The 25,921-nt window shown below is 43.8% G+C and overlaps 1 protein-coding gene across 11 annotated transcripts in view; it reads right to left on the reverse strand.

Annotated features, from left to right (window-relative positions):
* FRMPD4 (FERM and PDZ domain containing 4) overlaps positions 1 to 25,921 on the reverse strand; it is a 539,580-nt gene that overhangs the window by 19,266 nt on the left and 494,393 nt on the right. For 10 of the 11 annotated variants that reach the window (XM_067023531.1, XM_067023538.1, XM_067023529.1 and 7 more), the window contains 5 exons: positions 21,593 to 21,697; positions 18,914 to 19,021; positions 13,433 to 13,564; positions 8,661 to 8,780; positions 2,678 to 2,814 (listed from right to left, as the gene is read on the reverse strand). In XM_067023531.1, coding sequence (XP_066879632.1) covers positions 2,678 to 2,814; positions 8,661 to 8,780; positions 13,433 to 13,564; positions 18,914 to 19,021; positions 21,593 to 21,697 — 602 coding nt within the window. The remainder of the gene's footprint in view (positions 1 to 2,677; positions 2,815 to 8,660; positions 8,781 to 13,432; positions 13,565 to 18,913; positions 19,022 to 21,592; positions 21,698 to 25,921) is intronic. The other variant, XM_067023533.1, reaches the window with a different exon arrangement.

Here is a 25,921-nt window from a genome sequence, read left to right on the forward strand (position 1 = left end):
GTGTGGATATACAAGGAAAAAAACAAACAAATGGGCCTGGGTTAGTATATTCTTACCAAGAGCCCATGTTCCCAACAGTGATTACAACCCTATCCTAGGAAGGTTCCATATTTTGAACTCTAGGAAATTTATCCTGATTGGTCACGTGCCCAACCAGTATCTTCTAAATTATGTGAAGACTTTCAAGGAGGTTCTGGTTATTTCTCCGGCTCCAGATCCTCTCTAAAGAAGGGTAGGAAGACAGCTTTCCCCCACTTGACCATTCACACCCTTTTCACTAGTTAAGATGGTGTTTTTTGTGATCACTGCTTTCTTCCTTCTCCTGCTCCTCAACTTGTACTTATTATTTTCACCCATCATTTGGCACTCCTTATGGGCTACCCTGTAATTCTACCTGTATCATTATCTTACATCATTACTTTTCATTCTCTGTCTTGTCTTTATAATCAGATCACAAATTCTTCAAAGGTTAAGATTATAATTTACAATATTTTCTTTTCTCTTAGTATAAAGACAGTAAGTCCCCTACATACGAACCTTCAAGTTGCAAACTTTCAAAGATGCGAACGTGTGTTTGCATCAACGTCAGGCATAAGTGAAACTGCAGCTTGCCCTCCGTCTCCTGTTGCTGACGATCCTTCAGCTCTACCATCTCCCACCTCCTCTCCCTACTGCAGGCAGTAACTCTTCTTGCCTGTTCACTGGATGCCAGCCCCCAAAGAATGCCAGCTGTTGTGCTGTACTACTGTACTTTTCAAGGTACTGTACTGCTGTACTTTTCAAGGTACTGTACTGTAAGATTAAAAATGTTTTCTTTATTTTTGTGTTTGTGTTTGTTTGTCTTTTATGTATCGTTTGTGTGAAAAGTATTGTAAGCCTATTATAATACAGGACTATATAGCCGATTGTGTTAGTTGGGTACCTAGCCTAACTTTGTTGGACTTAGGAACAAACTGCACTGACCAATGCGCTCTCGGAACGGAACTCGTTCGTATGTAGGGGAATTACTGCATCACATAAAATGCTCAACGAACATTTGTTGGGTGAATCAATGAATTAATGAGAACAATAATTCATCATCATAGACTCTGCAAGATTCTTAGGCAAGCTAGTTATCTCTGGAAGTTTTTGATTGGACCACGCTCAACCTGGTAAAATGTGGGTACAGAAAGTAGGAACAGAAATGCATTTCAGTTGTCTGAAAATCATCTCGAGTTGTGCAGGCCACCTTTTCAAGTGGGATCCAGTTTCATCTGTTCCTAAGAACCTCAGACAGGGGAATGGATGAGGGTGTGAATGGATCCACTCAAGCGCGAGACCTCTTTGTGAGCCGAATCTCTCTCAGTCCTGGCATGTGTGGCAAGAGAGGGAGAGACAAGCCATCTGCAAAAAAGAGTGGACTGGGATTGGAAGGCCGGGGGTTCTCAAACTGCACACAAGGATCTGTCCCTAGGCAGTGACAGGAGAACCGAGAGTGCAAGATCAGGGCCACTGGGAGTCAGTGACCTGGGGCTCTCCTCTTCCCAAACGCAGGCTCGCAAACCCATTGAGAAGAAGCCATTTTACTCCGTGGGGGTCGACCTGGCACTGTGAAACCCAGAAAGGCTTTACAGGCAGCCCATGGGAAGCTTCTCTGGGATGTGGAGTTTTAATCAGCCATACGCCACTTGGAGGTGAAGCCAGAGCAGATGCTAATAAGGCCTGTGGTGTTACGTGGAGATGAGGCTTCAGCCTTTGAAACATGAGTATTGCGTTTTTCTTAGCATTAGAGCTGCCAGGATTAAGAAAATGGTGGCTGCTTTAGGCTATTGGATCACCTTCCAACAGGAAGCGTACAGACTGGGAGACAGAGGGTTCTCTTTTAAAGGATGACTCTTATATAAGCTCGTCAACTGAAGGCAACGTAAACTGCTTTTTTCTAAGCAGAGGGGCTCTTTTCCGGCTAAAGAGGTAGAATACCGCTGCTGTAAATGCCATATTCAGCAAGAGAAGGCATTTATTTTCCAAACAGCATTTGATTCATGAAACAAAGTTTGTGTGGCATCCTTTCCCACGCCGTCACAGTTCTTTATTACAACTACCATCCTTCCTGATTAGGACTCAAAGAATTACTTTTTATACTGCATTTTGATCACCTAAAAATAATCTCTGGTTATGCACACCATTTTCTAAACACGGGTCTTCAAATGATCACACAAACTAGAGCACGATGTGGAGTCCCACCGCCGGTGTTCGAATCCTACCCCCTCTAGTTCAGAGCCAGCGTGACTTAGGCAAGGTATTTAACCGCCTGTGCCCCGGCTTGCTCATCTGTCAAACGGAGCTACACTCCTACTGACTTCATAGGGAGGTTCTGGGGATCAAGCAGCTTAATGCCTGAAGAGTGCCGAGACCAAAGCTTGGTTTAGAACCAAGTTCATTTAGGAATTAAAAAATGTATGCTTCATTTTAAATGTGACCCTCAATTTAACCACAATTCTCTAAAGGTAGACTATGTAAGAAATGGTCTCTTCCACCGAAAATGAACAGAGGATTCATATATTTTGCCTCTGGGTTAACAAATGCTCTGCCACAAACAACATCAATTTTGGAAATAGACATACACGTCAAAAATACCCTTGGGCATTAAGGAGGCAGCATCTTTGTCTCCAAAATGGCTCCGAGAGTCAACACTTACTCGATGTACTTGAGGGAGATTTTCTGCGTTTGCTTGGTGGTCACGGTTGCGATGTACATTTGCAACGCCGCCAGCCGCAGGGCGATGTCGTATTTCAGCTCCGGCCCAAACCGCTCCTGAACGACGTCGTTACAACTCTGAAAAGATACCAGCAGAGGGCGCAGCTTGTCAAAGGATGCACTGTATTGCCTTAGAGGGCCAGGTGACAGGCGTTTCCCCACTGTCCCACCTTCACTTCCAAGGCAAGGGGCTAAATGTGGAGACATTTTCACCGCTGCTTGGAACAGAGTCAGTATTCAAGTGCACGCACAAACACAGAGACCACACAAACATTCAACATTCATCACGAGCGAGCTGCTATTTAAATATTTAGCTTTTTGTAAAAATAATGAGGAATTTAGGAATGGAATTTCCAAACACAGGTGCCACGACTGAACACGTGAAGCCCTAGTAGCTTGATGTGGCTTCTGGAGCTAGGCTGCCGGGATTGGAATCCTGGGTTCCAATCCTCTTTTTCCACTTTAAGAGGAAAGAATCCTCTTTCTCTACTTTCATCGTGTGACCTTGGGCAAGGCCCTTAATTGTTCTGTGCCTCAGTTTCCTCTTCTGTAAGCTGGGGATAATACTTCCCATTCGCAGGCTTGTGACAAGGATTAAATGCGTTAACAAGCCCTCAGAATTCCATCTGGTAAATTGGAAGCACTCATACATGTTTAGAGATGTCATCATCAATGTCACCCTCTTGCTATCATCCAGAGTGGTTTCGGGGAGGTAGAATGAGCAAGGTGATGGAGAGCAGCAGCTCTGGACCTACACCTGCCTCGGAGTCCTGTCTTTACCAATGGCTACCTCTGTGCATAAACTTCAAGCAGTTTACTTTGCTCTCGCAGCCTCAGTTTACCCATCTGTGCAATGGGGATCCATACCAATGACTTGGCCGGAGTGGAGAGGGTGGTGAGGATGAGGTGAGATGCACGCTTTGTCACAGCGCCTTGGCGCACTCAGTGGAGGGTGGTTCTTGAAATCGTCAGTCCGTTCCAGTGGTGACTGCCCCCGCTGAGACTTTGAGGGAGTCTCTCGGCTTTAGTTTGTTCACATGTAAAAGGGTGATGCCTACCTCACAGGCTTTGGGGTGGGCATCAGACTGAAGAGGGGCTGAGAGGGGGCTGTAACGTGTCAAGCCCTCCAGGACCACAAGTGAAGAAGGGTCTGAGGGCGCCATTCTCAATCCTGCGCGGAGCAAACACTGAGCCGAGCGTTGATGGGAAGCACGGTGCTGCTTAAGTATATTCTGCATGTGTGTTTACTTATTTTCATTATTGGAAACTAGGCTCTTAGGCTAGAAAAATATATTTAGGCTCTTTCTCCCTTCTTTATTCTTCGCCTCGTCCCCAGAAGATTTCAAATGAAAAACCGTATCAGGATTTGTTTGGCTCCTTTCTGAGATAAGTACCTTTACGACCACTTCATGTATTGATTCTACTAAATGGGAACATGTACCCTATACGGTTTCTGCATACAGTATTTGTCCTTTGGATACGTCCCCCTGGGACCCTACTTGCCTGCTCTGGGTGCCTGCCTCTCAGCCCATCCCTCACCCCCAAGAGTGAAGCCACATTCCCTTCCCTCCATCCTTCATATGGTTTTCCACCTTCGCTTTTCCTTAAAACCCTACATCTATCTGGATCGCACTGCACTCCTGTTGGAAGTGGGTCTGATTAGAGGCAGGCGACAGGCTGGCTCTGAGGGAAGCGGCCATTTTGTTTTGCGGGTCTTGGGTTTACCAGTTATTTCCAAGAGCCCGGGGCGGCCCACAATGGGGGGCCAGGGGTTTGAGGGTGCAGACAGGCTCATTTTAGAGTCTCATGAGGGGCGGGGGTGGGCAAGTCTCTTGGCAAAACGCCAGAGGCCATAACACGCACTTGAAGCACCAGTTTTTTGATAAACCGTTTTGACAGACCACTTTCTTCTAGGACTGCTATTGCATGACAGATTTCAAACAGGATTTTAGCATAGAATTTAGAGACAAAAGCTCCAAGTTGGATCCTAGGCTCTGTAAACTACCAATCAAATGACCTTGGACGTGGCACTTCATCTCTCCTGAGTCTCAGTTTTCTTATATGAAAAAAAAAAAAAGGGCTAACAACAGCGAACTCTCAAGATTGCTAGCATACCTGCAAGGATGCTCCATAAAATGGAATGTGCTTCATGGAGGTGAGTCATCACTATCACTTGTCCTCAGAATTGTGACTGCGGGTGGTTTTTCCCACTCCCGTTATACCCTGTATTTAACCAGACTTCTGAGGGGATTCTTTTGTCAAGGTGATTAGTCACTTAATTACATTATATAATTAGTTCAGACTGATCCCGGAGAACTAGTGTGATGTCTGACTTATACATATATTTTGGTACAAATCATGCATTTATTACTCTCAAGTACATTATTTAAAATATAGTTATACACACAAATGGCGGTCATTGTTTTGCTAAACAGAGGTCTCGACAGACTCCGCTTTAGACCTATAAAAATTCATTTATAATGAATATGTGACATATTAAAAAGGAAACCACTACTGCTAAAGTGTTTGAAAACATTTTGTAGCCTTATCGTCCTGTTTACCAATTGGTTTAACCATCTTTGTTTTAATAGACAGTGGACAGCTAAATGTCAGCATAGCTTATTATAATTATGAAATAGAACAGTCTGGATTATTAGGGTTTACTGTTATTATATATGCTGAAATCTGTAAACTACTTCATGGTCCATTAATGGCTAGGAGATTCTTATATATTACCACTATCGAAACCTCTGTGGTCATTGTCATGGCTTGTCAATGGCCACTGCCCTCATTAAGAGCCCACTAGGCTGAATTGATTTTTGTCTGTGTAACGTGATAGACATTGTTTCTGTTTCCTCTCTTGTTCTCTAGGCTAATTTTATTGCATCTTTTTAGTACCTTAAAATCAATACTCGGACACAGCACCATTCGCAGGCCCACTGACATATGCTACACAGATATGTAATTTTAGACCTACTGCACGTTCTGATACAAGGCATTTTGAGACAGAGGGTCTGAGTCCAAGAAATTTTCATTTCCTATCTCAGTGGAGGATAGATGAGATGATGGTAGGTTAATTTTGGCCTCTATCGCCCACTGTAACATGGCTCCCCCCTTACCCTCCCCCGGCGTTGGCTTCTCCTTGAAGGGATAGCTAATCCACAACCTGTGCAACACCCAAGGGGGGAAAGCAGAAACGTCTTTGGTCTTCAGCTAGTCCCAGGGCAAGAGCCCCGGACAGGTTTTCCTGTTCTCAGGACAGTCCCACAGGTAGAAAAGATGTGTCTTTTGAATAAGTAAGATTTCCATGAACTGCATTAGATTTGAGCAAACACCTTAAGTGCTTAGCAGTACTCCTGGGCTACTTAAAAGGTCTCCCCTCCCCAAGACAAATGCAACCGGGCTCTTCTTTTAGAAATGCAATGGACTTGTGATGTTGCAAACAGAAGCCAAGTAAATGGCTTTAAAGCATCATCTTGTTAATGGGATGAGTATATAATTATAGAGAATGACATCACGTTCTACAGCCACACGCTGATCGGCACCTGTAATTACTTATTTGCAACTAACAAGCTAAAAACATAGCACGTGACATGAGTTGCCGTGGCAGAGCCCCGGGTTGGTTCTCAGAAGGAATATGGGAAGATGCAGTAATAGATCAGCTGAGAATCAAGCTGTCCCGTGCAGTCAGGTCTGGGTTACCTGGCCTCTGGGGAAGAGGGGATATTGTAAAACAGGTAACCAAAGTTTAACATTTAAGTTCATTGTTCTGGGTAGAAAATGGAGTGAAGTGCAGAGCACATTTCTTTATTTGATAAACAGGGTATATGGAGCAGGATTTGCCTTTTTCTGATGACTCCGGGTTCTCTTCATAAACAGTAATCATCCTTCTGAGTTGTAAATACCACAGTCTCCTCCAAAGACCACTGAGGTGGGGAACATTTAACAGGCCTTTCCCTGAGTGCCCCCATCTGCTGGAATGTTCTAGTATGTTCTGCTTCTTTTCCCTCCCACTTAATTTCTGTTCTCCAGGGCTTATTGCCATTTAATTTATGTCACTGTTCCTAATCTCTGACATCTATCTTGTCTACATCTCTCTGCCATCTTCTATCTGTTTTCTTTTCACACCCAACTTTTTAAAGATTACAAAAGCTTTGAAATATACAAGAAAATACTGAGAATAGTAAAACAAATACCAGTATATCAACTACCCAGAGTTAACAAATGTTTCTTTTATTTTTCTTTTTCCTATGTTCTTTGCTTTTTATTTCTTACTTAGGGCTCCAGCAACCTTTGGCTTATACAGATATCCCCCAGCCAAAGAGAGCACTTTTTTTGGCCTCACTCTTGCGTTTGTTTTCTCCTTTCTTTGTCGGGGAAGGTTACATTAAGGTTTACAACCTCTCTGAGTAATTCTAATGTAGATGCTTAAGCATTAGGTAAGTGGGTTCTTACTGTTTAATGTGATTATATTGGGAATTTAAGTAAGAGTAGTGGGAAGCAGTTGTAGAGAAATATAGGAATATCGCCTAAATATCAAGCAGATAAATTCCCTTTGGGATAAACAGCGAAGCGTCTCATTTCTGGAAGTCTTGTTTTTTTGAAAATTATATCCCGGGTATTTCAGAACAATCTAAGCACCAAATAAATGAATAAACAAAATAAGTAAATAAAGGAGAAGGGAAAACTCTTTCTTACAGGAGAATGCCAACAAATAACTGAAGAAGAAATAATGGAATTAGACAAATCATCATTTTAAACCATCGCAATAATATTCGGGCAAGAATCATCAACGAATACTAAAATGAACAGGTAAAAGGATAATGAGAGTTGCAAAGTGACTTTCCTTAAATTACTTATTAACTATAAAAGGAAAAGTGGTAACTTCTGGAGAACATCAATTAATATGAGTGTTGACAAGAGGCAGTGTGAACCTTACCACGAAGGGGACAAAATGACATCACATGCCTCCTGATACGATGCACTAAGGAGGGCATGGAGTCACTCATGTTGTTCTGCCCCCAATGCAGAGCCTCAATCTGATCATGAGAAAACCCCAGAGAAACCCAAATCGAGGGAGGTTTCTACAAAATAACCGATCAGCACTCCGCAAAACTGTCAAGGTCGTGAAAGTCAAAGAAAGGCTGAGGCATGCTCCAGACTGAAGAAGACTAAAGTGACATGCCAACTAAATGCAAAATGAGATCCTGGAGTGGATCCTATCCTAGAAAAAATTGATATAAAGGACCTTTTTGGGACAATGGGCAAAATTTGGATACAGACTGTAGATCCAATGATGAAAATGGATGTGTTAAATTTCCTGATTTGGTTAATTGTATAATGATTATATTAGAAAATGTTCTCATTACTAGAAAATATACTGACATATTTCGGGGTAAATGAGCATGGTTTTGGTACCTGACATTCATATGGTTTAGGAAAAAAATCATGTGTGACGGGGCAAGGGGAGGACGTGTGCACACGCTAAAGATAGGGTAAATGTAGTAAAATGGTAACAACTGGTGAATCTGTGTGAAGGATATCAAAGATATTCTTTACTACTCTTGCATCTTTTTCATAAGGCTGAAATTATTTCAAAATCAAAAGTGAAAATTTAAAAAGCACCATGGAACCTCATTCAATATTTTGTAATCACCTATAGGGGAAGAGAATCTGAAGAATATATATATGTATGTATGTATGTATAACTGAATTGCTGTGTTGTACACCTGAAACTAACATGATATTGTAAATCAACTATACTATAATAAGAAAAAAGCACCATGGAATCTTTTTATAATACATTGAGCTTGGGGTGAGGGACGAAGAGAGAGAAGATCCCAAACAAAAGAATTCAGGGGGGAAAACCCCAGTTAATTCATTCCCACAGTGTTAATATGAAACATGCCCTGGTTCTCACGTACCTGAACATACAGATACTCGAAAGCAACTGGATCTCGCCTTAAAAGGTCAATTGGATCCTTTGGGACGAAGCTAATTCGGAAAAGACATCTCATCTTATGCGAGCTGGGCCTCTGGGTCACCTAGAAGAGCAGACCAATGACAGGAAGGCTTCAGTGCTGGTGGAAAGGGCTGAGGGGCAAAGGCAGTGGCAGCTGTCTTTGGACACTGAGGAAGGAAGCGGTTGAGGTTCTTTTAGTATTTGTCACACATACTCATTCCCTGGACACAGCACATACCTGTGACCTAGGTCATGTTCCCCCAAAGCAGCCCCCGAAATGAGGGACTTCAATAAGGAACTGCTCCCAGAAGAGGCCAGTGAGGGGGTGGGGGAAGCAGGTGAGACAGGAGAGGAACCTGCTCGGGTCAGCCCAGCAGGGGTGGCTACAGGCTGTCCTGAGGGAGACTCTGGAGGGAAACGTACACCATGGAGCCTCTGGGATCCCAGGTAAGTCATTCATTGGTTTTGGGCTGTCCCAGGGGGATGTGAATTTCCAGGTATGGACAGGATGGGCGCCAGCAGTCTGAGGGCAGTCCTCTGAAGATCTGCAGGTGCTGGCTGTTGTGAAAGTCACACACTCAGGCGAGGCTGGGGGTAGGGGGCGCAGAAGGGGACCCAGCGGTAGGAGCACAGAGACTGGCCACTACGGTTTATTACTGTGTAACACTGCTGTGGGATTTTTCCTCAATGAGACTCCAGAAGGACGGTAGCAACGAAAGCATGACAGTGGCAACTTGGATGACATCCAGCTGGAAAGCAGGAGGACAGAAGTTTGGGCCTGTTCACTAAATTTGGACTCCATAGGTTTCCAAACTACCCAAGCTTCTGCTATCATGATTTGTCCAAATTGTTCCAAGGGGCTTAGAATACACCACGGGTCCTTCACGGTTAAGGACCACGGATCGTTTTGAGTTGCTTGCCTTTTCCCCTGCAAGGTATGTGCCAACTACTAGGTCTTAGTTTCTTATTTCTTTTTGCAACAAAAGGGAATCAATCCATGAACGGTAGGTGCTTCATACACAGCTGAATGAGTGAAAGACACTGGACTTCAAGAAAGAAGGTAAAAGAACAAAAGTAAAAAAATAACAAACAAAAAACGATTAAAAAAAGAAAGAAGGTAGAAGCTCTTCAATTTCCCTTAAAGAGGTCCGTGGGATCAAACTAAAACCATGCAGCAGGAACCCACACAGTTGTTCTACTTGTAGTTTTGTGCACTTGGATGTACTTTTGAATGTGCTTGCATGCAGTTTCATGTACTTGTAACTACTTTTATGCGGAGGACAAACCTAGCAAAATAAAAATGTCTGTGGGCTTCCCTGGTGGCGCAGTGGTTGAGAATCCGCCTGCCGATGCAGGAGACACGGGTTCGTGCCCTGGTCCGGGAAGATCCCACGTGCCGCGGAGCGGCTGGGCCCATGAGCCATGGCTGCTGAGCCTGTGCGTCCAGAGCCTGCGCTCCGCAACGGGAGAGGCCACAACAGTGAGAGGCCCGCGTACCGCAAAAAAAAAAAAAAAAAAAAAAAAAAAGTCTGTGAACTGCAATTTAAAAGTTCAAAATAGGGAGTTGCCTGGTGGCCTAGTGGTTAGGATCCTGGGCTCAGAAGAATTTCAAGGGCAAAACACATCCCACGTTTAAAGGTATGCTGGGCATCCCGAGAAGCAGAAACGCTGAACCAGCTTTCTGTCCGTGGGCAACATTGCAAAGCTGAGCGAAGTTAGGAGCCCACGGGATCCGGGCTGCTCATCACTGGCTGACGGTAAAGCAAACCAGGAAGAAGGATGCGTGGGACTCTAAGAGAGTTTAAGGGGCGCTGGCAGGACTGCTGTTGAGTGTTACAGTGACATAATGGTGTTTTGTCACAAGGTCCTGTCTGATGTCAGAAAGTCAGAGATCATCTTATCTCCGGCTCCTTTAATTACACGTTAGAATCTGTCCTGAATTTTCCATAAGCCTCCTTGAGTTTATTTTTATCACTAGTAGGTTACACTAGTTTTGGGAAATAAATGAATGTAATGCAAAACCATGCTTTAGACTCATTAGAAATGGAAGTCCACGAGAATAGCAGTGTCTAAAACAAGCAAAAAAACAATTTCAATTTCTTGGAAACTTTAAGTAGTATGTAATAACAATGTTACTTTCTAGACAGAAGCTTAGTGTCAAACTGCCAGAAATTCAGGTAGAGTCACTTAAAAGTTCCTTGGGAGTTTTCATCAGTTAAATGTTTGAAAATAATTTTTGTTATTGGACAAATTCCTTATACTTACTCCCCAATTCTACCATGCCTATAAATATTTCATGGGTCAAATTTTTCATATGTATTGAATTCAAAGGTATATAGCTGGTTTGTTTCAGGATATTTAAACAATTAGTTTTCTAGAGATAATACTTGAGTTTTAGCACTTTGCTTTTACTTCTGATTAAAGACAAAACAAGGCCTCTTCTAGAAAGATAAGGGAAGAAGCATTGTTAGAGGATTCTTGTCTCCTTCTAATTTTTTTGTCTTGTTTTGTTTTGGGGTTTTTTTTTTTTTGGTGGAGCCGCCCCGATTCCCTGACCAAGGATTGAAGCCGGGCCACTGCAGTGAAAGCACTGGGTCCTAACCACTGGACTGCCAGGGAATCCCTCTAATTTTTTTTTTTTTTCCGAAGGCATCATTACATTTATTTTCGGCCCTTTATGAGTCCTACCACACCAGGTCCCAGTCCCCCCGCCTCATCCAGACCCACGCATTCCCACGCGTGGCCTGGACCCGAGGGACTACAACTCCCGGCAGGCTTTGCAGCAGGAGTCTGTACCCAGGGTCTCCTGGGAAAAGTATTGCAGGTGGGCTTCACCAGCACGCTAATTAAAAAGGCCAGTAGGGGAGAGTAAAGTAAGCTCTGATTAGTAGATACTGGAGGAGGTAAGGCAAAAAGACCTGGGGTTTCTTCTTGGCCCTTAGGGAAAAGGAGTCTTGACCTTGCTGCCCGCGGAGTAGGAGGGTGGCCAGCGCCACAAGTCCTGATGGAAGAGAAAAGCCGGGGGTTGAAACTCCTCCTCTAATGTTTTAAAAGAAGTCTAAAAATTGGAAATCAATCCAGAATGAGAAGTGGGGTTACCTAGCATCAGAAGAGGCTTTGAAAGAATCTCTGTCCAGATAAATCAGCATGAAGCTTTCCCATAAAGGCTGGGTGGTACGTAGAAGTTCAGGGGGAAAGTAGAAATAGAAATACCAAAAAGTTGTGGGTGGTTTCATTAAACTCATAGTAACTGGCTGTCTGCCCACATTCCCTTGGCATTTACTGCTCCAAGCTGAAGGCTACTTACTGCAAACACCTGTGACCATCTGCCAGCACGGGGCAAACCAGCACAGCCAGGGAGAAGTTGTCCTTAGGAGAAGCCCACCCCCAACTACGGACAGGATGTTAGCGTACAAAGCCCCAGCCCCCTCGCCCTCGGGTGGGATGCCTCTGAGGCACGGTCTCTGCTGCTGTCCTGGGTCCGCAGCAGGATTGCGCTCCAGGTGCCCACAGTGGAAACTGGCTTGATTACACACTCTTTATTGGCGTCCCCATTTCCCCTCTCATTCCTCTCCCAGTATTTCCCGATATCGCCTCCCAAATAAACCACTGACATCCAAATCCTTGTCTCAAGGTTGGCTTCTGGAGGAACTCAGAGCCAAACACTGACCTTTCACATGTGGGATTCTGTGTATCAGGGGTTGTTCCCCTATAACAAAGAACAAACAACTCATCTGTTTCCAAGCCTGTTTTGCCACAGGTTAAAATAGTAAACAATTAGATGTGATTTAAAATATCAACAGGTAGACTTAAACGTGATAAAAATAAAAGGTCAAGTTTAGAGAGGGGAATATAAATGAACACAAAGGATAACTTTGTAACAAATTCATTGCATCGAGTTTTACTAAACTGAGAGAGTCGGGTATATCTGTGGGACCTGATGCGTAGCTTTTAATTGTGCGACAACCAAAAGGCAATTGAGCGAGATGACACTTTCTGCTACTCCATCCGTCTGGGGTGACTCGACTCCCTGCCTCTCCTCTTGGTGTCCCCTCACGCCCCCCTCCATAACGTCCCCTCTTCAGTGAACTCTCCTACGTAAGAGGAATTTGTTGAAATCCCTTATACATCCAACAAAGACCCTGCTTGTGTGGAATCACAAGGAAAGTCAGGGCGCTGTGCTGAATTCAGCAGCCAAGCAACCCGCTTGTCTCCCCAGAGAACAGATGGGGGTGGCATCTTGGTGACCAGGAGCTGGGACACATTGGTGGGTCACATATTTACAGTAGGCACGATGGGGCAGTGATTTCAGGCTTCCAGAAACAGTCTGAGGTAGGTACCCGGAACTTATAAGCACAAAGTATGATTTTTGGCTTAATTTAAATAATCGCAGAAAGCATTTCTTTTTAATAGTTTCTAGAGATCAATTATCAAAACAGGTGAACAAGTCATTACGATAACAAAATATAATTCTGCAGAGCCATATCCCCAGTGAGTCACTGCTGAGTCTTTGACAATTCTGTTTGTGAGATCAACTGACAGTCTATGAAAAATTGACAAAAGGGAGACATCACCTTGAGGTGTAAAATCCGTTATGAATGCCAGTGCTTCCTACAGCGGGGCTGCCCAGGGCTGTGGGGAAGGTATTTAAAGGATTCAAGGCCAGGGGAGCTCTGGGCAGGGCAGCCCCTGCTCTCAGGGGCAGCACGGGCACTGGGGGTATAATTCACACACCTGAGTTAGGGTCTCCTGTTCATGAAGCAAGAGCAGCTTCGTTCCGGCCCCCTCCATCCTCTGCTCCAGCATGAGGGAGAAGTGTTCGATGCCTTTGATGGAGAGTTTCTCTTGAAGGGTTAGGATGACATCCTTACAAAGGAAACAGACAAGACGCGATCAAAATCAAGGCAGGCCTTTTGTAGATTCCACATATAAATGAACTTATATACAAAACAGAAATGGTCCCACAGACATAGAAAACAAACTTATGGTTATCAAAAGGGAAAGAGGGGAGGGATAAATTAAGACTTTGGGATTAACATATACACAGCACTATGTATAAAATAACCAACAAGGACCTACTGTAGAGCACAGGGAACTCTACTCAATATTTTGTAATAACCTATAAGGGAAAAGAGTCTGAATATATATGTAACCGAATCACTTTATACAGCCTAGCAACAGATTGTGCAGTGTAGTCGGCTCAGCTCCCCTCCTTCTAAATGGGGTGGCAATTAAACCACCTCTGAGAGTGGTCTACATGCCTGCATGCCAAATGCACTCCACCACCTGTTTTTGTAAAATAAGTTTTACTGGAACCCAGTCTTGCTCATCTGTTTATGTATTGGCTGCTTTTGTGCTCTGCATGGGCGGACCTGAACTTGGTGGCAATGGAGGCTGTGTGGCCTGTGATGCCTAAATTATTATATTTGCTACCTGGCTCTTCACAGAAAAAGTCTGCCGACCCCTAGCCTGCCCCTCTGTAAGAGCACGTGGTAGTGGTGAGGAACGTGGGCTCTGGAAAGAGTCTGGCTTCTGCCCTGGCTCTACTTTGTATTAGCTGGCAGCTTAAGGCAAGTTACTTAATGTCGAGGCACTTCACTGTCCCTGTCAACTGGGGATAATAGTAATACCTGCCTCAGAATAGATACTGGGACTAAATGAGTTCATACACAGACAGCATTTATTACAGCACTGCTTGGCACACAGTTAGGGCACCATATTGATAAAAGAAATGTTCCCATAATGAGGTATGGGGAAGTCATTCTGGCTTATGCATGAGTTAACATGAATTTTTTTTTTTTTTGGCTGCACCAGGTCTCAGTTGTGGCATACGGGTTCATAGTTGCGGCATGCATGCGGGATCTAGTTCCCCGACCAGGGATGGAACCCGGGCCCCTGCATTGGAAGCCCGGAGTCTTACCCACTGCACCAACAGGGGAGCCCCAAGTTAACTTGAATTTTATGCTAATTTGAACAGTCTGTTTGTGGCCTATCAAACATTGTACATCTGCCTTAATTTTTATTATTATTTTAAAATTTTATTTATTTATTTATTTATGGCTGTGTTAGGTCTTCGTTTCTGTGCGAGGGCTTTCTCTAGTTGCGGCGAGCGGGGGCCACTCCTCATAGCGGTGTGCGGGCCTCTCCACTGTCGCGGCCTCTCTTGTTGCGGAGCACAGGCTCCAGACGCACAGGCTCAGTAGTTGTGGCTCATGGGCTTAGTGGCTCCACGGCATGTGGGATCTTCCCAGAGCAGGGCTCGAACCTGTGTCGCCTGCATCGGCAGGTGGATTCTCAACCACTGCGCCGCCAGGGAAGCCCTGCCTTAATTATTAAAGAAAAGGGCACACTGACCAGAAGTCAAGAATATCCACGTTAAAAATAAAGATTAAATGGCTCCCTTTCTAGGATACCAGTGCTGGTCCTACTTCGATGATAAGACTCCCTTCCCGGGTGCCAAGGTCATACTGACTCGCTGTGTACACGCTGGTCTAGTTTTTTTGAAATCCTGAAGAAATGTATTCCTGACTTGTTTAATGTTCCTTTTTTCTGACAAGATATAAAACCGTGCTTGAAAACCACGCTTTTCTGGAGCAGTTTCTCAGAGTAATCTGGGAAGCTGGCTTGCAGGCTATAGTCCTCAGCTTGGCTGAAATAAAACTCTTTTCTATTCTTATTATTGATTATTTTTGTCGACAGTGATGATATACGTACATTAGCTTTTATTTTAAGTCTCCGGGGAAGGCAGAATGAGGAAGCTTTGTCAGCAGTCCTTCACAGGATTAACCATTTATGATCAGAAAGGTGTTCTATACACAAGCACAAGTGGACTGTAATGTAAACAAGTATCCTCAACCGTTACTTTTTTCATGTACTTGAAAACTAGTAAATGATCTCTTCAAAGATAATTAATACTCAGATGCTAAAATCCCACAGAGCAACATTTGGCAATTTCTGGAGACATTTTTGGTTGTCACAACGGGGCTGGGGATGCTACTGGCATCAAGGAATTTTCTGGTCCAAAGGATTGACAATGTCAAGGGAGAGAAACGCGGCCATACATAGAAGTTTTTTTTTAAATTGCTCTTTCTGGGGTTTTGATTCTTCCCCGTGGACCACTTTCAATTTCTTCTGGCTCCTTTAAAACAAAGACCCCCCATACCTACCCACCACCAAAAAAAAATCATTCAACAGAAATTCCGTGACTATACTGAACTTCATAAAAGGATTCTGTTTCATAATTTTCTCAAGACCCAGAAAAGAGAAAAGAAAACCAGCCTCTGTGTGGCAACACATGTTTTATAAAACATTCTCCTGAATCACCAGGGAGGACATGTGCTAGCAACAGTGTTTTCCTATTGTGATTCTGTAAGCAAGAATTTTGGCAATTTTTATTAAACAGCATCATATCCCTTTCATGCCTATACTATTTCCACTTTACGCCTCCCAGTCTGCATCTAATGTGATAATGAGGCTGTTAGGCACAAGCTAAGATCGCTTTGATTTGATGTGAACTCTTTCCATTGCTCTCCCCATCTTCTCATTGTCATCTGCCATCCGCAGGGAAATCAAACTGAGTCTGGGGTGGGTTCTTATAATAAAGAGGCCAGAGGGAATTAACAACAGGGCTCTCTTTTAAATTTAGATTTGTTTCTGTTAAGAAATGCATTCAGGTCTTTACCTCTATCTTCAGATGGGTAAGGGCTCCAATGGCAAGGAGCTTTTCTGACCAGTTGGTATCACAGAACAAGCCACAGTATCAGAGGAAGTTGAAACAATGTAGCTCTTCTGGGTTAGGTAGGGGTCTTCAAACTAGAGCCTCGCCCCTTCATTTCAAATCTGGCCAAGGCCATTCATTTACATATTATCTGTATAGTAAAGGATGAGTCTCGTCTGAAGAAAGGTTTCCCTCTTTGCCCCTGGCTCTTGGGAGGTAACCTCTAAGCCCTTGGAGTCTCCTGCCTGATAGAGGTGTCTTTGTTCACTGAGTGGGGGGCGGGTGGGGTGTCTTGGGCCGCACTGGATAGTCTATGCTAATGATGGGATTCATGGTGGGGGCCGTGGACCATGTGGTATCAGCTCACCTCTGGAGGGGAGGGTGCTAAGGTCAGCCACACAGGCGGGCAGCTGTGTCTAAGTGGACAACTCCCAATAAAAATTGTGAACACCAAGCCTCGGGCGAGCTCCCCTGGTTGGCAGTACCCCGTGCACACTCTCACACATCAGTGCTGGGAGAAATAAGCACTGTGGGCACGGCTCCCCGGGGGGAGGACGGCTGGGAGCTCTCTGCCTGCTCTCGGCCGCTCTGAGCACCTTTTCCCTTTGTTGATTCTCGTCTGTAGCCCTTTGCCATAATAAACTGTAACTGCGAGGATACCAACTTGCTGCTTTCTGTGAGTGCTTCGAGTGAATTATTAAAGCTGAGGGTGGTCTTAAGGACCTCCTGAACCCACCTGTCTCTGGCTGCTTTCATGAAACAACAACTGAGTTGAGTAGTTGCAACAGAGAGCAAATGGCCCACAAATCCTCTCCAGGCCTTTCCAGGAAAAGTTTGCCGACCCCTAAGTTAGTTGACCAACACGTGGAGTAGCACCTCACTAGAAATGGATTTTGAGTGAAGAAAGGAAAAGGGCTTTTCCAGTCGTCACCACTTCAGACTAGCAGTCCTGTACAAAGGAACTTAACACTTCACCTGGAATGATTTGAGGATGATTTAAATGCTCCCTCATCAATCTAATATTGTCTGCTCTATTACCTGCTAAATCACGACCTATTTCAAGCAATTCGGAACAAGCTGCTTGTGGTACCATGGCAGTAAGAATGCACAGCGAGTTGGCCTTGGCGGAAATAATTCCACTCATAAGGCCTATGCTGATTAATTTTTTAAAAATGAGAATTAGAGGGGCTTCCCTGGTGACGCAGCGGTTGGGAGTCCGCCTGCCGTTGCGGGGGACGCGGGTTCGTGCCCCGGTCCGGGAAGATCCCACGTGCCGCGGAGCGGCTGGGCCCGTGAGCCGTGGCCGCTGAGCCTGCGCGTCCGGAGCCTGTGCTCCGCAACGGGAGAGGCCACGACAGTGAGAGGCCCGCGTACCACAAAAAACAAAACAAAAAAAATGAGAATTAGAGGTTGACTACTGGTAGAGTTTTTTTTGTGTGTGTGGTATGCAGGCCTCTCCCTGTCGTGGCCTCTCCCGTTGCGGAGCACAGGCTCCGGACGCGCAGGCTCAGCGGCCACGGCTCACGGGCCCAGCCGCTCCGCGGCACGTGGGATCTTCCCGGACCGGGGCACGAACCCGCGTCCCCCGCAACGGCAGGCGGACTCCCAACCGCTGCGTCACCAGGGAAACCCGGTAGACGTTTTTTAATACAAAGTTGATGTTCTCTTGATACATTATTGTACAGATCATCACTAGGAACCCTTTTTTCTTTTTAACCTCAATAAAACCCTTTTTATTGTGCCATTCGAAGAAAGCCTATTTTAGGCTGATAGAACACTAGGGAGCAATCGATTTCTGAACACACCCTTGTCCAGTAAAATAGAGAATATGTACTTTTCTTCCCCAGGAAGGAAACATGGGGGGCAAAGGACCCATACGCTTTGTTATACCACGTGAGAGCTCACCTGTGGCTCCGAAATAACAGGATTGCTTTGCGACTCTTCCTTTTCACCCCTCTCCTAAAAGCACACCTCATTTCTGCCTTTTTTCGTATCATTTCCATGAAATTGGTTACAGCAATTGAAAGTAAATGTTATCTTTACATTATTCTATCCCTTGTTTTTGCTGGACACCAAAGTAGCAGATACTCAATTAACATCTAACAACTAAATCATCTCCGTGGCTGACATGGCTGAGAAATCATGCTGCCTTTGGGCAGGGTGCCAAGCCTTCTCGGTGACAGTCACACTATTTTAATTAATTTTCAGCTGTATTAAAATGACTAGCCCTAGTATCTCATGACTCATAGTATATTATATTGTTTTGCAACACACACACACACACACACACACACGCAGAGAAGAACCTTGTTAGTTTAAATTTTTTGGTTTGGGTTTGTGTTTAAGTATTCACACACTACCTTATTTGGAAACAAGCAAAAAAGTCTCAGAAATAGACAGATAGTTCTGAATGAAGGTACAGCCACACAAGACTCACAGTGGGACTTCCACGCCATACCTGGCAGCGTCCAGGTACACAGTTCAGCGGGTCCTCTTACCTTTATGGAGGTGGTGCAGTCAAAGCGAAACGATTTGGTCTGCCCATTTTCCAGATAGACTTTCAGGACGTTTGGCATAAAAAGAAGTGAATTATCCTTAACAGTTTCCTATTTAACAAACAAACAAACAAACAAAAAAAAAAAAAAAAGAGGAGGGGTTGTAAGTCAGTTGAATTAGGATTCTGACCTTTGCAGAAGCAGCATATATCTGCAATTTATTCTAATCACAGCATAAAAAAATAAAAAGTCAAACTCCCTAAGGCCAACCAAAGTATCCCTTTGGTGATATCTGAGCTCAGTTGTTCATAGCAAAATTCTTGTCTTCTAGCTACAAATAACTCAGCTGTCTCAACTAAAAGAACTTTTCCCATCAGAAGATTGATCAGATGAGTTTTTTTTTTAAATTTAAATCAAGGTTTCCCGCTGGAAAACGCAATGACAGAAATAATACCTTTGTAATTAGCCCACAATGTTTGGGAGCACAAGGCCAGACTTTAGCAGAGCAGCGTGTCTTAAACTGAAAGAGGACCAGCAGTGATGTTGCGTATGATGCCTCCCGGCAGGGGTCAGAATGGCGGGTCACAAGCATTAACAAGCTTCAAGTTTAAAGTAATTTTGTGAAATGATTTTTAACCCATTTAGAGATGTTCCTCAAACTCCAAGGGGATATATGAGGGACGGGTTAGTGTGTTAAAAGAATAAAACACTGTCTGTAACAAACAGATAACTTAAAAATAAGTCAAAAAGAGATGTCTGAAGCGCAACCAAAAGTAAACAAAAGACACGCATGCCTTTGAATTTTCTCTTCAACTGGAAGTAGGGAGACATGAAAGGGGGAGCAGGAAGGCAAGTTGGGTGAGTTCCACGAACACGTGGTTGGTTATGAAGTCACAGGAGTGGAGGGGAAGTCGGCAATCATGAAAGCCTAAGTCCCTTGTTTTACACATGAGGAAACTGAGACGAGATGGACAGAGATTTGCTGACGTCCTACAGTTGGTCCATGAGAATTCAGTCCCTAAGTATGTCCGTAACAGGCTCGTGCCTTTCGCTTCCTGTTTCTTTCTCTGACTCCCCTCCCCTCCTCTCTACTCCTGAGGGCTTCACACACGACTTTCCTGCTGCCCAATTCACTGAGTTAGAGTGGCTCCAAGTCCAAAAGGAAGGCCACACAAGGACTCAGAAAAGCAAGAGGAGACCGGAAAGGAAGCCCGTCACAAAGGCCGAGGGGCAGACAGCAGACCGAACGTCCCTGCCTCGCTCAGGCCTGTGGTGAGGCCGCGGAGGCCGCGGGAGATGATCGACCCCCCAGAGCTGTCCCCACACACCAGCTGCTTTTTATCCAGGGACAAAGGGAAGCTGCCACGGCGGCTCCTGGAAGCATATTCTCTCTAAAGATGCATAAACTGATTGCCCAATCTCACGCTCAGAAGCTTGAGCAAAGATGAGGTAAGTTTCCCATGCCCCTCTGTGTCGCAGTCCTTCCTCTGGGACTGGAACTAGCAGCCTTAAACCGGGACGGTCTTGTTCTGAAATGATAATTAAGGTAACTCTGCATCCAGAGTGATGGGGGTTCACTGAAAGGAACAGAACAGACCGCGGTGTGAAAGGGGGCGGACGGGACGCGGTGGGACTCGGCCACTGGGAGGACGAGGCCACAGCTAAAATGTCCACGGGGCAGCACAGCGACAGCCTTAGGCCCCATCCCACAGACATCGCCGCAGTTTGACAGATTGGCCAGTTCAGCCCCTGGATTCCGAGCGGGGCAGACGCAGGTCGGCAAGTTTTGGCCAGAAGACACTTGGCACCGTGAGTGCTCTGCCCAGGAAATGCAGGCCTCCATCTTCAAATTCAAATCCAGGACCACCCTCCGGGAAGAGTCTGTGGCCCTTAGCAAGCATATCATGGATGAGAATTTTGTCCCTTTGAGTTTATTTAAACAACAACATCTCGACAACAAAAGGTGGCATTTCCAAAGTCCAAAAAATATGAGCACCCTGGATGGTAGCTTGCTAAAAACTAAAAATACTAGGCCATAGTTTTGGGGAAAAAAATTGAAAATAAGCATCCCATCAACGTTTGCATCATTCATTTTGAAGGTCAATTATGTGCCTGAGTAATCGTGATTCCTATCAAGACCCACTGATGGAGGTCTGGGCAGTATTTCTTCACTCCTGGTTGCATATAGGAAACTTTTCCCATCATTTTCACTTCTTTCCATTTTGATTAGTTGAAAGACCAGAGACATTTTAGTTTGGATAAGGAAAACCTCCGGGGAAACCCTCCTCGAAACAGAGAATGGGCTGTTACGTGGAAGAGTGCGTAACTGGCAGGACGGGGAGAAAGAGGTGAGAGTTTCCAAGAGGCACGTTCTGCTCAACATGGGGCGATGCCAAGTGATCTCAAATCCAACGAACTCCTTTGTAAAGTAGTGAAGTCTCTAACTCTGGAGGCATTCAAGGAAATACCAGACTACTATGTCTTCTGGGTTTGTGAGAAGGAATAGAGCTGGCACAACCCGGCGATCTCGCAAGGCGTCTACAATCCTGGGACTCGACACCCTGTGCAGTCCAACAACCAATTCTGAACTCATCACTCCAGCGGGGTGACTGGCTCTGCTTAGCGCAAAGCCCCTACCTCAACGCCTCTCTCTGAGTCACCAGCGGGTGTCTGTCAACTCACCGACACTTGGCCGTTGATGATGACCTCCTCGGAGAATCGCACTTTGACTGGATTGGACTTTAACCTTGCCTTTTTTGCAGCACTAATAAATGCTGATTTGGGAGACTAGAAAATAAGAAAACATTTGATCTGATTATTGGTAATGTAAGGGCAACCTGGTAAGAATTGTCTCCTATCTTTATCCTCCCCGATATTTAACATTTTTGCTGAAAAGCGTTTGGTGCGTGCCCCATTCAAGGACTAAACACAAATTATGGATGCAGCTGAAACCCTGTTATGCTCATCAAGCAATAAGTTTGATTTAGCCACCAGACCAGAACTACAGACAGCATGTTCCATGTTCTTACTGAGCACATTTCCAAGGACCTTTTAAAATGACCGTTGTGGAAGCACATAAATCCTGCTTTCAATATGGAGCTTTGAGTACCATGCAGAAGGTTCGGTGGTAGCCAAATCTCATGTTGGGTTTATGACAAGTCGCTCATTAGTTATGTATTTTAACAAGGTGCAGAAGAGCCACTGGTAGTTCTAAAATGATTGATAATCCTACTGTTATTCACATTAATGGTATACGGGCACGTGAGCAGGTAAGGGTACACACACGCACACGTGCAAAAGCTCCCGCGCTTTATGGGCCCAAAACTTGAGTTTCAGCCTCTTACTGGTAACCTGTGATCCTATGACCTTACTTAGAAGTGAAAGGTAGAGAGGAGACCTTGACTTACAAGCGAAAGTCAACTGAATCACTTTGCTGCACAGCAGTAATTAAGTCAACATTGTAAATCGACTATACTTCAATAAAATAAATAAATGAGAAATAATATTTTTAAAAAAGGTCGACTTCATGTTCTTTCTCATCTTATAGACCCTCTGTACTGTCTTTCATTGGAAAGAGGAGCTGCAAGATTCAGTTGGTCTCCCTCAGAAATTGAAAGGACAATGATAAAACCTGCTTAGAGGCTGTGATCTTGGTCAACTGCCTTCATGTGAGAATCAGCCTCACTGCATAGTTTTTAACAAAGCCCGAGGGGAAGGGAACTCACGTGGTAGATGAGCTCCCTACCATGTTGCAGGCACCATCTGTTTATTTTGAAAAAGAACTGCATTCTCTATTGAACCTAATATAGAGGTAAATATTTAGCTTGAATCATACAACTGCAATTTTATAGATTCAAATGGTCAAATACTGGAAACGGCACACGGTTCAGCCTAACGTTTTTCATACTATACAGTTCTAAGAGATTGAGGCTGTTGTGTAAAGAATTCTAGTAATTGACTCTAAAATCAACACAGAGGTTCATCCTCCTGTGTACTGCATTAATCTCAAAGCACAGAAACCAGTTAGGATGTCCCATACTTTGAATTTCAAGAAAAATGAAAACAATAAAAGGATTCCCATCTTTGTCAAATACAAGTATACTTGAGATCAATTTAAAAAGGGTATGATGGAATGGATAAGTTAAATGTGGCCTAGCCGTACAATGGAATACTATTCACCCACAAAAGGAATGAAGTCCTGATACATGCTGCAACGTGGATGAACCTCGAAAACAGCATGGTAAGTGAAAGAACCCAGACACAAACGGCCACACATTATGTGATTTGATTCCACTCATATGAAATGTCCAGAATAGGAAAATTCTGTCTCTATGGAATAGAGACAGAAAGCAGATCAGTGGTTGCCAGGGGCTGGGGAGGGCGGTGAGGAGAATGAGGAGTGACTGTTTAATGGGTGTGGGGTTTCCTTTTGGGGTGATGAAAGTGTTCTGGAACTTGATAGTGGCAATGGTTGCATAAGATTCTGAATGTACTTAATGCCACAGAACTGTACACTTAAAAATGGTTAAAATGTGGACCTAGAGTCTGTCATACAGAGTGAAGAGAAAAACAAATATCATATGCTAACACACATATATGGAATCTAAAAAAAAAAAAGGTCATGAAGAACCGAGGGGCAAGACGGAAGTAAAGACGCAGACCTACTAGAGCATGGACTTGAGGATATGGGGAGGGGGAAGGTAAGCTGGGATGAAGTGAGAGAGTGGCACGGACATATATACACTACCAAACGTAGGGTGGATAGCTAGTGGGAAGCAGCAGCATAGCACAGGGAGATCAGCTCGGTGGTTTGTGACCATCTAGAAGGGTGAGATAGGGAGGGTGGGAGGGAGGGAGACGCAAGAGGGAAGAGATATGGGAACATGTGTATATGTATAACTGATTCACTTTGTTATGAAGCAGAAACTAACACACCATTGTTAAGCAATTATACTTCAGTAAAGATGTTAAAAAAATAAAAAATATTTACCCTTAAAAATAATAAAATAAAATAAATAAAAATGGTTAAATGGTAGATTTACGTTATGTGTATGTTGTTATAATAAAACAATCATTGTTGGAAAAACACATGATAAAACATATGGATGTGTATTCCTGGGTGGAGTTCTGCCTTAATGCTCAGGAAATCCTTTTATTTCAAAAGTTCCCCTGTGTCTTAAGGGCAGCATAGATGGATGCTTTGGCCTCCGGAGTTTCAATTCTTCCACTTATGCAAGATGTTTTAAGAGAACGGCTGCCCTTTAAAAACAAAGTGAAACAAAAAACCAGAAAAACTCTGAATGGCTCCTCAAAAGAATAGCTTTGAACATGCTCAACGTGACTTTTAAAAGTCCTACTGCAAAGCTGAAGTCATGGGACAGGGACGTTCTCTTCGGTACCGTAATTACAGGCCAAGCTTAGTCATGATGAATGAACAAATCATACAGTAGGGAGTTCATTTGCTTTCGATATGTCATTTTTTAGCTGAAGGGAAAACATTATTCTCCCGTAATGATTTTAAGCAGGGGATATTTACCTTGGCACGATGCGTTTAGCTCAAGTGAAGCAGCTGTAATAAAGCTACCCAGAAGAGACACTGCTAATTAGATGAGATATTTGAATGCAGTAACACCCCACTTCCCCAGCAATGTTTGGGAATGATGTATTTCACATGCGTTCAGTGTGCCAGATACTGAGGTTTATTCCTCTATGCATCTGAAATTTTTAAATGTGATATTTTACCTTATTTTTCTAAAATGTTACATAATTCCTTGCCTCAATAAAAAGTATATTTAACAGAATGTAGTTTCTATGCATCTCATTTGACGTATAATCTTAGAATGCAGTGATGTTCCTATGGAAGTACATAGGGTTATTTGCCCCCGTGGTCCCATAGAGCAGAACTGGTCAAGCTGGGGATGCTTGTCTCTACTGTCTGTAGCTATTGCATGTCCACTTCTTGGAGCCTCATTCCTGAATTTATTTCCCATGCCCTAATGACAAACCTGGTAATCTAGGAAAACCAGAAAGAAAACTAGATAGCCAAGGTAGTTAAGTAAATATTTTATACATATTTTGAAGTCAACATACCTGGGATAAGAGTCTAAGAATCCATACAAGTTGCATTTTTCTTGTTCTGGATTTGTGACTATTTCATATAATGGACATATATTTTAAAAATTACTTTTTGATGATAAAAACATTAGCTCTACAAGTCTGAAGGTTACTGAATTAGAATCAGTAAAGTAATGGCTTCTTCCACTGGCTGGAGTTACCTCTGGTACATGGGGTATGCAAACCAGTCATGACTGCAGTTTTGACTCAGATCTCTCTTTGTGGCTAAAAAATATACAATGTACACCACCCAAAAACCTGATACATTAATGCCTGGCGACCTGCCGACCAATAGGTGCTGATCGCAAGCACTTCATATCCTGTGGTGGAAATGACAAATAATTACTATTTTGAATAATCAAATTTTCCAGCTGTTAATTAATTTTAAGATTAAAAGGCCTCTAACCAACCCCTGCACCTCTTTCCAAATTCGCTGTTGCTAAGATGGCCACGATAGATGGCTGACATGCTTCTGATGCTCTTAGAAGTCATTAGAACTTAGTATGAAACAAAATGACAGACATAAGATAAATTTCTCAGGGTATATGCTACCATACAACCCAGCAATCCCATTACTGGGCATATACTCTGAAAAAACCATAATTCACAAAGAGTCATGTGCCACAATGTTCATTGCAGCTATATTTACAATAGCCAAGCCATGGAAGCAACCTAAGTGTCCATCCACAGATGAATGGATAGAGAAGATGTGGCACATATATACAATGGAATATTACTCAGCCATAAAAAGAAACAAAATTGAGTTATTTGTAGTGATGTGGATGGACCTAGAGTCTGTCATACAGAGTGAAGTAAGTCAGAAAGAGAAAAACAAATACCGTACGCTAACACATATATATGGAATCTTAAAAAAAAAAAAAGGTCATGAAGAACCTA

This window comes from Kogia breviceps, chromosome X, assembly GCF_026419965.1.
Source record: "Kogia breviceps isolate mKogBre1 chromosome X, mKogBre1 haplotype 1, whole genome shotgun sequence".
NCBI classification, from domain to species: Eukaryota; Metazoa; Chordata; class Mammalia; order Artiodactyla; family Physeteridae; genus Kogia; species Kogia breviceps.